This window comes from Fistularia commersonii, chromosome 4 (genome assembly GCF_037954325.1).
Source record: "Fistularia commersonii isolate RoL2024-O1a breed Wild chromosome 4, RoL_Fcom_v1.0, whole genome shotgun sequence".
Taxonomy (NCBI): domain Eukaryota; kingdom Metazoa; phylum Chordata; class Actinopteri; order Syngnathiformes; family Fistulariidae; genus Fistularia; species Fistularia commersonii.
In genome coordinates this window covers 13,511,879-13,524,112 of record NC_141287.1, presented here as the reverse complement: position 1 = coordinate 13,524,112, position 12,234 = coordinate 13,511,879, and the positions used below count along the sequence as shown (strand labels likewise).

The window sequence follows — 12,234 nt, the reverse complement described above, 5'->3', positions numbered from 1 at the left end:
CTGCTTGCACATGTTTCTTCAACTCTTCTCCATTGCTGTAGACCGTTGACCCTCGATACTCCTTCTTGGTACCTTCCTCATCTCCACTCCCTGTAGCCTCACTGTTCCACTCGGGTCCCTTGCATTCAGAGACATGTATTCTGTCCTGCTGCAGCTAACTTTCATCCACTTCCTTTCCAGGTCTGAACCTCCAGCCCTCTAGATATTCCTCCACCTACTTCCTGCTCTCACCACAGCTCACAGTGTCATCTGCAAACCTCACAGTCCATTTTTGATTTGGGTGTTTTTCCCCAGGTCACAGTCCTGAGGTCATATGAAACCATGATGGCCACGGCGAGGCGGCAGGCCGAGGGCAGCCTCATCTACATCATTGACCGGGCAGACCTCTACCTGCGAGTCCGCGATGGACTGCGGCAAGTCATGGTATTGTCACTTACACACATACATAGAAATATATAATAAATATAGAAATGGTACAGTCCGAGGTGAGAGTTCTGGTCACTCCTTCGGCTGTATGGACACTGGGGGACCTCCACCTGCGCTGATGTGATGCTAGTAACCTGTGCATTTCCTCCACAGCTGGGCGACTATAGTTCCTTCTTCAGAGATCTGGTAAGTCTGACAACAGGTTTTTACTGTTTTCCATTGTTTTCGACGTTACTGACAGTTCCCTGTTGGTAGGAGAATGAGGTGGCGGAGGCTCAGCCTCCACCTGCAGTCCTCTACCCCCAGGCCAACGACAACAACCGGGCCGGCCATTACTCCCAGAGCGCCTCCGCCACCCGGCCTGTCGAGCCACCCGAGGAGCCCAGATACCCCGCGTACTACGACCCCAGGTTCCCGGATCCCAGGCACACGGGTCAGACAGACGGGCGGCTGGTCACCCAGCAGACGGACAGGAGATACCCTGTCACACCCCAGCGGCACCCCAGTGTGCCGGTAGTCCCGCCAGCCGTGGACTCTGCTGCAACTGGAGTGAGTCCAGTCCCTCGCTAACATCCAAAAGCATGGTTTACTTCTTTGTTTTTTTAGGTAGGCTACCCAGTGAGCAGTGCTGGTCTGGCTAGCATAAGCCACACCGGTAGAAACAGCCACAGTCTGTAGGAAGTATACAGCAAGATTGTAGTGTCAATAAAGTTAACTCCTACTAGGCAATTTGGTAAAAATAGCCAGGCATGGCTGTGAGATGTTGAGATGTTTTGGTCAGAGCGCAAGACCTCTGACCGTCCGGTGTCTCCCGCAGCTGCACCTCGTCGCCCTTAACGCGCCGCAGACGGGCAACATGCGCGGCATCCGGGGCGCTGACTTCCTGTGCTTCCAGCAAGCTCGTGCCGTGGGCCTGAAGGGCACCTTCAGGGCCTTCCTGTCTTCCAAGCTCCAGGACCTTTACACCATTGTCCGCAAGTCGGACCGAGACAGCTACCCCATAGTCAACCTGAAGGTCGGGCTTCGCCGTGGTGACACCGAGCTGCGTGTTTGACAGCTAACTCTGGTTCAATCCTGTCGTACTTGTATGCTTCCCCCCACAGAACCAAGTGTTGTTCAGCAGCTGGGAGTCCCTCTTCAGTGATCGCCCTGAAACGATAAGGGACGGTGTGCCCATCTACTCCTTCGATGGCAGAGACATCCTCAGGGACAGCGCCTGGTGAGACTCCGCCCCTTCCTGTGGGGGCCATTTTCTATTTTTTGGATGGAACTGTGATGTAACTGATTTCCAAACATTTGGGCAGAGAGTAAGGCACAGCAGTTAGCAGGGTTTAGCAGTGGTTCGCAGGGATTCTTAGTTCTTTGTGAAAGGGATTTTTATTGAATCTCTATATAAATTCCGTACCAACTAAACGAATTTCTCATAAGGTTATGTATTTTCCTTCTTTCCTCTAAAATCATGACTTCATTCATATTCATTTATTTTGATTTTAATGCAATCTTTTGTGGTATTACAATTTTATCCTTTCTCATTTTTGTTTGTTTTTTCTTTCGTCTACATTTTAATTTATTTAAATATTATCATCACCTTCCCCCCCGGCTATAATTTATAGAAATATTTTTTTGCTTCATTTCTTGTAAAGTTGTTTTTTTTTGTTCTTTCCTGTGAAATTTTTCATATTAATTTCATTTTAATTTCAACACCATTTTTTTACAACTTCTGACTTCTTCATTTTTGCTTTGTTGTGATTTTCCCCTAAATTATAACTAATTTACATTATGTCACTTCATGTCAATATAATCTATTTAAATGCCTTTTAATTTCAATTCAATGCATATTTTTCTTTTTAAATACCAATCACTGGATTTAATTTTAGTTCAAATTAAATACAGATTACAATGTTATTCAATGAGGATTACACAGCAGTATGTGTTATTCACTAGAAATTATTAAAAATGAAAAAAAAAAAAAATCACAAATCTTTTATTCACAAGATAGTACGATTTCATTTTGTCAAAAAAACACTTTGAAAAAAAAAAACCTAAAACAGCAACTATAGTCTGTTGGATTCCTTTTTTTTTTTTTTTTTTTAATGTTAGTTTGAAAATCCTGAAAGTAGCCTCATCCCAGATCTTTTCCTATCCCCGCTTCCACCAGGCCAGAGAAGATGGTGTGGCATGGCTCCAGCGCCAGAGGTCACCGCCAGACGGACCACTACTGCGAGACGTGGCGCGCCGGCGAGCGCGCGGTGACGGGCCTGGCCTCGCCGCTGCACGGCGGCCTGCTGCTGCAGCACTCCAGCAGCTGCTCCGGCTCATACGTTGTCCTGTGCATTGAGAACGCCCTCACTGTGCACTCCCGGAAATGAGACCGTCCGTCTGGCGTCCGAGGAGACGCATTTTCCTGCAGCTCTGATTGTGGCGTCCAATGAACTCGTGGCTTCCTGTCGCCGGGCGGAACCCCTTCACCCGACCCTTTCTCCATAAATCGCCAAAGAGATGGACCGAATGGGCTTCTTCACGGATGGTGTGTCTGCGTGAGTGTGCATGTATGTGTGTGTGTGTGTGTGTGTGTGTGTGTGTGTGTGTGTGTGTGTGTGTGTGTGGAGGGGGGGGTGGCAGGAAAGCTGCAGTACATGCGTTCTCCCAGTGTATCCATGTTATAGTAAGAAACCCGTGTACGATATGTCCGCTTCTGTTCAATGTTATCAGTTTCTACCTTTGTGGACTGTTTTATTTTTTATTATTATTATTTTATGTATTGATCTTTTTCGGTTTATTTTTTCAGCATTTTTTTTCATGTTAAATTTTTTTTTTTAGATTTCATGTGGGATAACTACGGGGTGCAGCAAAGACTATTTTAAATCTTAAAAAAGGAGATAATGATAGGTATTTATTTTTTAAATGAAGTTATGTGAGGATTTAAAAAAAACGGAAAAATATTTTCTAAATGAACTGATTTTTAGAAATAATTCTAATTAAGCTAAAAAAAAAAGGCCCTGGTTTTTTTTTTTTTTTTGTTTCTTTTCAATTTTTTTTAACCTGACTCCGCGCAGGATGATTGACAGCTGCGCCTCATTCCCCCCTCAGAGCCTCTCAGATTCTAGATCAATAAATCAATTAATGGATGAATAAATGCCTGTTGGTTCCTCTAGGGGACGCTGTTGTCCCCCGTCCTGGTTGTGTACTGCTCCTGCCCGAACACTGAATAAACCTCCCTTTTCAACCACAGCGTTTACGCCATGTGATTCCTCCTCCATACGTCCGTCCAAAGCTTCCAAGGCAAATTATCTTCCTCCATCTAACCCTCTCCTCTCCCTCTTCTTGCTCAACCATCCAAGTGTGACTGTATCTCCAGAACATCTTCCATGTGTTGTCCCTCTAGTGACCTCATTCCAGATCCTCGTCTTCATCTCTGCTGCCTCCAGCTCTGTCTTCTCTCACCTCCATCTTCTCCACCATTCCTTACTTGGGGCTTCTCTCCACTCATTCCGACCTGCTTGAATATGTTTCTTCAGCTCTTCTCCATCCTCACACCATTCACTCATTCATTCACATCTCATATACTGACACAACCATTCACTCACATTTTTATTTGGACACACACCATTCACTCATTCAGAAATAATTTATATACAATTTATACATATTGTACACAATACAATACACAACCACCTTCAGTCATTCAAATGGAGAACAACAACCATTCACTTACAATGCCGGACGACTTATGTGTTTGGACTGCTAAGGAACCCGGAGAACCCTGTGGAACCTCACACAAACACGTGGAGAACATGGAGCCTCTGCACAGGCGCTGCTGCACTGCACTAATTAACTAATGAACTGATCATATATATGTTTATATATATATATATATATAGATGGTCTGGACGTTAATCGCCGTGAGGATGAAGCTCCGCTCCTCTGCTCGCCTGGAAGATTTACATCTATTTAAGATATATATAAAGATATATTTAAATACATATTAACGGCGATTGACACCCATTGGCTGGGAGTCTTGGCGTGAACTGGGTCAGTCGTCAGCGGCGGCTCTGCAAAATCCCCCCTTAAATCTGGAAGTCTGGAAGCGAGCGGGCGTTTGACGACCATATTTGATTAAGAAGATTAATTTGAATTACTCCCGAGTCGCTACTCTTTAAGAGCGCGCACACACACACACACACACACACACACACACACACACACACACACACACACACACACAAAGACACAGACACAGGTGGCGCCAACACACTCAGAAGCTTAACGTACTTCTGTGTCTGTGATTGTGGTGTAAATGGTGACCTTTGCATGAATAATGGAGGTGTGTGCATGTGCGTTCCGCTGCTCATCACTCATTTATGGCTTATATGTTAAATAAATTAACATTTTTTTTTGTTTTTCTCCAGCTTTTCTTTCGTTGCTTCCGGCACTAATGCGTTTCTGCACCCTTTTTTGTTTTTGTTTTTTTTTAATTTTCCAGGTGTCAAAAAGGGGGGGAAAGAACCGGGGACATGGTGCGTCCCCAATCTTGCTAGCTTTTATATGCAGTATCTAGCAGCTAGCAATAATATTGTTTTTTCAATGAGATTAGCGGTCTTTCTGATGAAATTTATATTTCATTATATTTCTTATTCTTCCTCCTTCCCACTATTATCTATTACTGTTATGTTTTTACTTGAAACTCTGGCACAACAATTTCCTTCGGGATTAATAAAGTTGTTCTCATCTCATCTCATCTCATCTTTCTTGGTGTGTATCTTAAAGCGTTGCTGATTCCTGTCACTAGCTTTGTCAATGATAGCATCGGCTTTACAGCAAGTTAGCTTGTTCTAGCCATGTTCTCACCATGTTCACCGGGAGCTAATTGCCACCAGATGTTTGAAAATTATAGCTATTTGTACCTACTTGCTTTCACCAACTAGCCAGTGGCTAATGTTAGCAGGGGTTTGTGAGCTCCCCGCTCCCTCCCTCTATCTCCAATTGTTTGCTAGCCTGGACGAAATGCTAGCAGTTAGTAACATGCACAAGAGTTAACATTTTATTTTATTTTGTCTGGTTTTAGATGTTAAGAAAGAAGCTGGGCATTAATGAACCGCTAATGTTTAAGATAATAGCATCCCCGATTATACTTTCTAGTTTCACGAGCAGTGTCTGGCAGCTAGCAATAGCATTGGTTTTACAAAGAGATTAGCACTCTGTCTTGTTTTTAGATGTTTGAGAAGATACCAAATTTTGGTACCAGTTTTTCAGCATTGCTAATAACTGTCGCCAGCTTCGTCATACAGTTAATGATAATGTCGGCTTAGTGTCAAGTTAGCGTATAGGTGATATCCGATGTCGTGTTCTGGCCGTGTTCTCACCATGTTCACCAAGAGCTAACCGCCACAAGATGTTTGAAAATTATAGCTAGTTGTACCCACTAGCTTTCAATGCTAAAGTTTAAGATAAAAGTGTCCCTGATGATACTTGATAGCTTTCACTGCCAATGTCCGGCAACTAGCATCAGCATTGGTTTTGTGACAAGAGTAGCCCTTTTTCTTGTTTTTGGATTTTTTAGAAATTGCCAAATTTTGTATCTTACAGCGTTGCTATCTTTGTCAGGCAGCTAATGACAGTTTCAGCTTCACTTCAGGTTAGCTTTTAGGTGGCATCCAATGTCCTGCTTTGGCCATGTTCTCACCATGTTCAAGGGGAGCTAATTGCAGCAAGATTCTTGAAAATTATGAAACTGAAGAACTAATAGTTAGTAACGTACCAGAGCTAATGGCATTCGGCCCCTTTGGCCATTCTTTGATTTCCAAGTTTGCAAAGTTGTACTTGTGGGCGTTAATAGTGTGTGAGCGGCGCTTCCAGCATGATTGACAGCCCAGAAACCCTGATTTTAACCCCCACCCACCCCTCTGCCCCAAGCAGCATCCCGTAATAATCAGTAAACACAGCTGCTTCCCCCTTCGCTTTCCCCGTCGCGTTCGTCAAATCTGCCTCGCGGGCCGCGGCTTACAGGCTCGGCGGGTAGGCTCGGTGGCGCGACAGCATTGACTGACAGACGGACGGACGGACGGACGGACGGACGTGGACGGATGGATCTAATCTGGCGGGATTATCCACCCGGGCGGGGATGAGAGATGGGGGGGCGGAGACGCCGACCCGAAATACACTTCATCATTCTCTGACATCAAAAATTGGAATGGATAATAAATTCCAAGTAATCTAGGCATCTAAATTAAATTACTACAAATAGAATATACTGCTACTGATGCTTCTGCTGCTACTATGACTATAACACAACAACAATAATAATAATAGTATCAGCTATTAGTATATGATATATTATATAATATATAATTCAAAATGGAAATAAGACCAATTCCTGGCACGTTTATCTAAATGTTTATCTAAATTACAACACTATTTCTGATAATACTACTACTACTACTAGTAAAAATGCTAAGATTTAATCTTTTACTCATGTATTTATGTATGTATATTATTATTGTTGCCATTTTTATAATAATGATAATATATGATAACGATAATTAAAACTATTCTTCTTATTATTGTTGTTGCTGCTAGTTTTGTTATGATTATTGCCACTATTACCATTTTTATCATAAATATAGTTATAATTTTTATTGTATAATTTTAATTGTTATATTATCGTTATATTATTGTTGTTGTTGACATTGTTGTTACCATTTTTATACTATGATTATTATTAATAAACATCCATCCATTTCTTTCTGGGACAGATGATGGTAGACTTTGCAAAATAGTATGGAAATGGCTGAAGTGGACACTTTTCTCCAGAAAAGACTGAAACATAGGAAAACTTATAAGAGCGGAGGTAGGAGCACACAGGTAGACTACATCTTGTATAGACGTGGTAACCTGAAGGAGATCAGTGACTGCAAAGTAGTTTTAGGTGAGAGTGTAGCCAGACAACATAGGATGGTTGTTTGTAGGATGAAGATCAAGAGGACAAAAGCAGCGCATAGGACAAAGTGGTGGAGGCTGAAAAGGGTGGAGTGTTGTATGGTTTTCGGGGAGGAGTTGAGAAAGGCTCTGGGTGGTCAGGGAGAACTTCCAGATGATTGCACAACTACAGCTAATGTTATCAGGGAGACAGGTAGGATAGTACTTGGTGGATCATCTGGAAGGAAAGTAGATAAGGAGACTTAGCAGTGGAATGAGGAAAAGCATGAGTATATAAAAAGAAAGCTGTTGGCAAAGAAGTGGGATACTGAGGGGACTGATGAGAACGGACAGGGGTACATGGAGATTCGTCGCAAGGGAAAGATAGCGGTAGCAGAGGCAAAACAAAGGGCATACAATGACTTGTATGCTCGGTTGGACAGTAAGGAGGGAGAGAATGATCTATACAGATTGGCAAAACAGAGATAGAGATTGAAAGGATGTAAAGTAGGTCTGGGTGATTAAGGATGGAGAAGGAAATGGGTTGGCAGTTGCCAGAAGAGTGATAGGAGATGGAAAGAGTACTTTGAAGAGCTGATGAATGAGGAAATGAAAGAGAGGGAAGGGTAGAAGAGATGACTATTGTAGACCACAAAGTAGCAGAGATTAGTGAAAGTGAAGTGAGGAAGGCATTGAAGAGGATGAAGAGTGGAAAAGCAGTTGGTCCTGATGATATACCTGTGGAGGCATGGAAGTGTCTAGGAGAGGCAGCGGTAGATTTTCTGACTAGATTATTCAACAGGATCTTAGAGAGTGAGAAGATGCCTGGGGAATGGAGACAAAGTGTCTTGGTGCCCATTTTTAAGAATAAGGGGGATGTGTAAAATTGTGGCAACTATAGAGGGATAAAGTCGATGAGCCATACAATGATGTTATGGGAAAGAGTAGTGGAAACTTAAGTCAGCCTTTGCGAACAGCAGTTTGGCTGCATACCTAGAAAGAGTACAACAGATGCAGTATTTGCTTTGGGAATGCTAATAGAGAAGCACAGAGAAGGCCAGAGGGAGCTGCATTGCATTTTGCATGTATGCTAGCTGTGAGACAGTGGTGCGATGTGCTGTAGGTGTGACAGAGAAGTTCAAGGTGGAGGTGGGACTCCATCAGGGATCAGCTCTGAGCCCCTTCTTGTTTGCAGTGGTTTGCATTTGACATTTTGATTTGTAATGAGAGCAGGGAAATGGTTGAGAAAAATCTAGAGAGGTGGAGGTATGCTCTGAATAGGAGAGGAATTAAGGTTAGTCAGAGCAAGACAGAATATGTGTGTGTGAATGAGAGGAACCCAGGTTGAACGGTGGGGCTACAGGGAGTGGAGATAAAGAAGTTGGAGGATTGCAGGTACTTAGGGTCAACAGTCCGGAGCAGCGGAGAGTGTGGAAAAGAGGTGAAGAGACGGGTCCAAGCAGGTTGGAATGGGTGGAGAAAAGTGTCAGGGGTCCTATGTGATAGAAGACTATCAGTTAGAATGAAAGGAAAGGTGGAGGAGACAGTGGTGAGACCAGCGATGCTGTATAGCCAAGAGACAGTGACAATGACCAAAATACAGGAGGCAGAAGATGGTTGCAGAGATGAAGATGCTAAGGTTCTCTTTGGGAGTGACCAAGATGGATAGGATCAGGAATGAGTCTATCAGAGGAACAGCGCATGTTAGATGTTTTGGAGAGAAGGTCAGAGAAGCCAGACTGAGATGGTTCAGTCATGTACAGAGGAGGGATAGAGAATATATTGGTAGACGGATGCTGGAATTGGAGCTGCCAGGCAGGAGGTCTCGAGGAAGACCAAAGAGAAGATTTAGGGACGTAGTGAGAGAGGATATGAAGGTAGTTGGTGTGAGAGAGGAGGATACAGAGAATAGGGTTAGATGGAGAATGTTGATTCGCTATGGCGACCCTGAAGGGTAAACCTGAAAGTAGAAGAAGAAGAAGATTATCATTATTATTATTATTATTATCATTAATGCACATGTATAATTAGTGTTATTAGTTGTAGTAGTATGTATTATGTTTGTATATATTTATCATTTTTGTTGTTTTTTTTTCGCTAAAATAATGACCGCAAAGACAAAAGACCCAGAGAACAAAAAACAAACTTCTCGGCTGAAAAGACGGAGGAGGACAAAGAGGAGGAGGAGGGACCGGATCTCCCCGTCTTAGAGGACAACTTGCTGAGGCGTTGGTGGTCGGGGGGGCGTAATGGCTCCCAGGTGGCTTCACCCGCGGCTGCCCGGGGGAAAGCTAAATTTAGTGTGCGCTAAGTAATAGCTAAGTAATAGCCAAGTAGCGAGTGCTGACACTGCCATGGTAATGATAGCGCGCGGGGGGGGGGGGGGGGGGGGGGGGTGTCTTCATTACAGCCTGTCACCACGTGTGTGTGTTTATGTGCATGAGTGTGTGTTGGTGTATTTGTACATATGCATCTATACGCACTACACACACACAACCATGTATGTGTGTATGGCTAAGTGTACATAGAGCAAGCCTTTATTTCTTGACTTTTGCTGGATCTGCCCTACGGATAATCTTCTTCTTCTCCTTTGGGCTTTTCCCTTCAGGGGCCAGAGCCAATCAGCCTCCTTCATCTAACCCTCTTCTCTGGATCCTGTTCTCTCACTCCAGCTAACTTCATGTCCTCTATCACTACATCCATGAATCTTCTCTCCAGCCTTCCTCTGGTCTTCAGCTCCAACCTCAGCTCCCTTCTACCGATATATTCACGATCCCTCCTCTGTACATGACCCAACCATCTCAGTCCGGCTTCACTGACCTTCTCTGCAAAACATCCACCATGTGCTGTCCCTCTGATGGAGTCATTCCTGATCCTATCCATCCTTGTCACTCCCAAAAAGAACCTCAACATCTACATCTCTGCGACCTCAAGCTCTGCCTCCTGTCTTCTTTTCAGTTCCACTGTCTCCAAAGCATACGTCATCACTGATGTCACCTCTTCTCCATTGCTCTGTTGAACCTCAGTACTTAAAACCATCCACCGTCTTCATCGCCGCTTCCTGCAGCTTCACTATTCCCCTTGGGCTCCCCTCATTAACACGCATTTATTCTGTCTTGCTGTGACTCACCTTCATTCCTCTGTTTTCTTGCGCATACCTCAACCTCTCAAGATGCTCTCAATGCAGATCACAATGTCATCTGCCAACATCATGGTCCATGGAGATTCCTGTCTCCTCATCTATACCTCATCTGCAACCTTATCTGTCAGCCTGCCCATCACCACTGCAAACAAGAAGGGGCTCAGAGCTGATCCCTGATGTCCCACCTCCAGCTTGAACTTCTCTGTCACACCTATAGCACACCACATCACTATCTCCCAGCTGGCATACATGTCCTGCACCAGTCTAATATACTTCTCTGCCACTCCAGATTTCCTCATACATTACCAGAGTTCTCCTCTTGGCATGTTTGTATGCTTTTTCTAAGTCTACAAAGACACTGTTGTGGAAATATTTTATGTACCTTTGTAGCTTTACTGTTCTGTGGAAAACTATGCTTATTATCTGAACCCATGTTTCCATGGAGAGGGGAGGATGATAGACAAGTCAAAACAATAGCAGGTACTCAGCCTAGAAGGAGGTGTCCTTGCTTGGTCAACTGTCTGCCTTCTAGACAATGTGTCCTCCAAACCATGTGCCCTTCTGTGCCTCATACGAAAAATCAACTAGTCACATCTCTTGACTGACGGAATGTGTCCTTCAAGATGTCACCTCCTTTCTTACCGTAGGACCACCATGGGACCAGACAATTCTCTTGACTGTATCCTTCAAGGTGGTGCCTCCTCTATGCATACAAACCCAGCCCAACCACGTGTTCTTTGTACTCTCCTGCAGACTACTCTACATGACTTGTACCCTTTGAGGCCTCAAAATAAACACACAAAGACCATTGTGACCATTCTTTATTATTCACCCACTTTCTTAAAGGAGCCTCCAAAAAATTCCACAACAACACAATGCAGCTCCTTCTGATCTTCTCTGTACCTCTCTACCAGCATTCTTTGGGCAAGTACTGCATCCGTAGCATGAATAGTAAAAATGGTGAAAATGGATGGTGAAAAAGCTGGAAAAGTCACTATATCGGAAAGTCATGGTGTCATAATGTGAACGGCTAGTAAACTCAAAACACCTAGAATGGTCGAGAGTTGAGGGAAAACCTGTGGCAGAAAAATGTGTGCCAGCAGAAGGGACGAAATTTAGCCTTGGGGGCGGATTATTAAGCAAAATCGATCCAAGATTTGGGGTGAGCTTCACAAGGAGTGGGCCAAGGCCAGAATCAGCTCTACAAATGTCGTGTTCCTCATGTCCTGAACCAGAGACAAGGTCAGAAGCATCCTACCAGTTGCTCCTTGGTCCAAAAACTTCTTCTCAAATGAAAGGGAATCCTTTGGATATCAACGTCCAGACCGTGAAGGACGAGTGAAGAGGCAAAGAATCCATGTCGCTTGAAATCCAGTGTGAGATGTTTCCACAGTCCGCAATGGTTTGGGGTGCAGTGCCTTGAGAGCCCCCTGGGCTTCCCTCTGCTGATTAGCTTAATGGAGATGCTGATTTCTTCTTCCACAAGGACTTAGCGCCTCGATTCTCCAGTGAACTGCCCTGACCTGAGCCCCGGGGAGAAGAAATTGGGTTGTTGTCAAGACGACGCTGAGCGACATCAGACCCAACAATACAGATGCACTGAAGGCCACCAGCAAAGCAACCTGGACTTCCCTTCCAACTGAGCAGAGCCACAGAATGTTGGCCTCCATGCCGGAACGCAGTAATTCATGCAAGTATCGAGCGCACAGAAATGAGCATACATTGCTTAAATCTCCTTTATTTATCGATCT

General features: G+C 44.1%; 1 protein-coding gene across 2 annotated transcripts in view; it reads left to right on the top strand.

Moving 5' to 3' along the window:
* The window catches only part of col18a1a (collagen type XVIII alpha 1 chain a), a 58,349-nt gene extending 54,697 nt beyond the window's left edge, over positions 1-3,652 (top strand). For both annotated transcript variants that reach the window (XM_086145415.1, XM_086145414.1), the window contains 6 exons: positions 295-423; positions 580-612; positions 682-975; positions 1,244-1,441; positions 1,530-1,645; positions 2,585-3,652. In XM_086145415.1, the coding sequence (XP_086001541.1) occupies positions 295-423; positions 580-612; positions 682-975; positions 1,244-1,441; positions 1,530-1,645; positions 2,585-2,795 (981 nt within the window). In that variant the 3' untranslated portion in view covers positions 2,796-3,652. The remainder of the gene's footprint in view (positions 1-294; positions 424-579; positions 613-681; positions 976-1,243; positions 1,442-1,529; positions 1,646-2,584) is intronic.
* Positions 3,653-12,234: the final 8,582 nt, after the last annotated feature.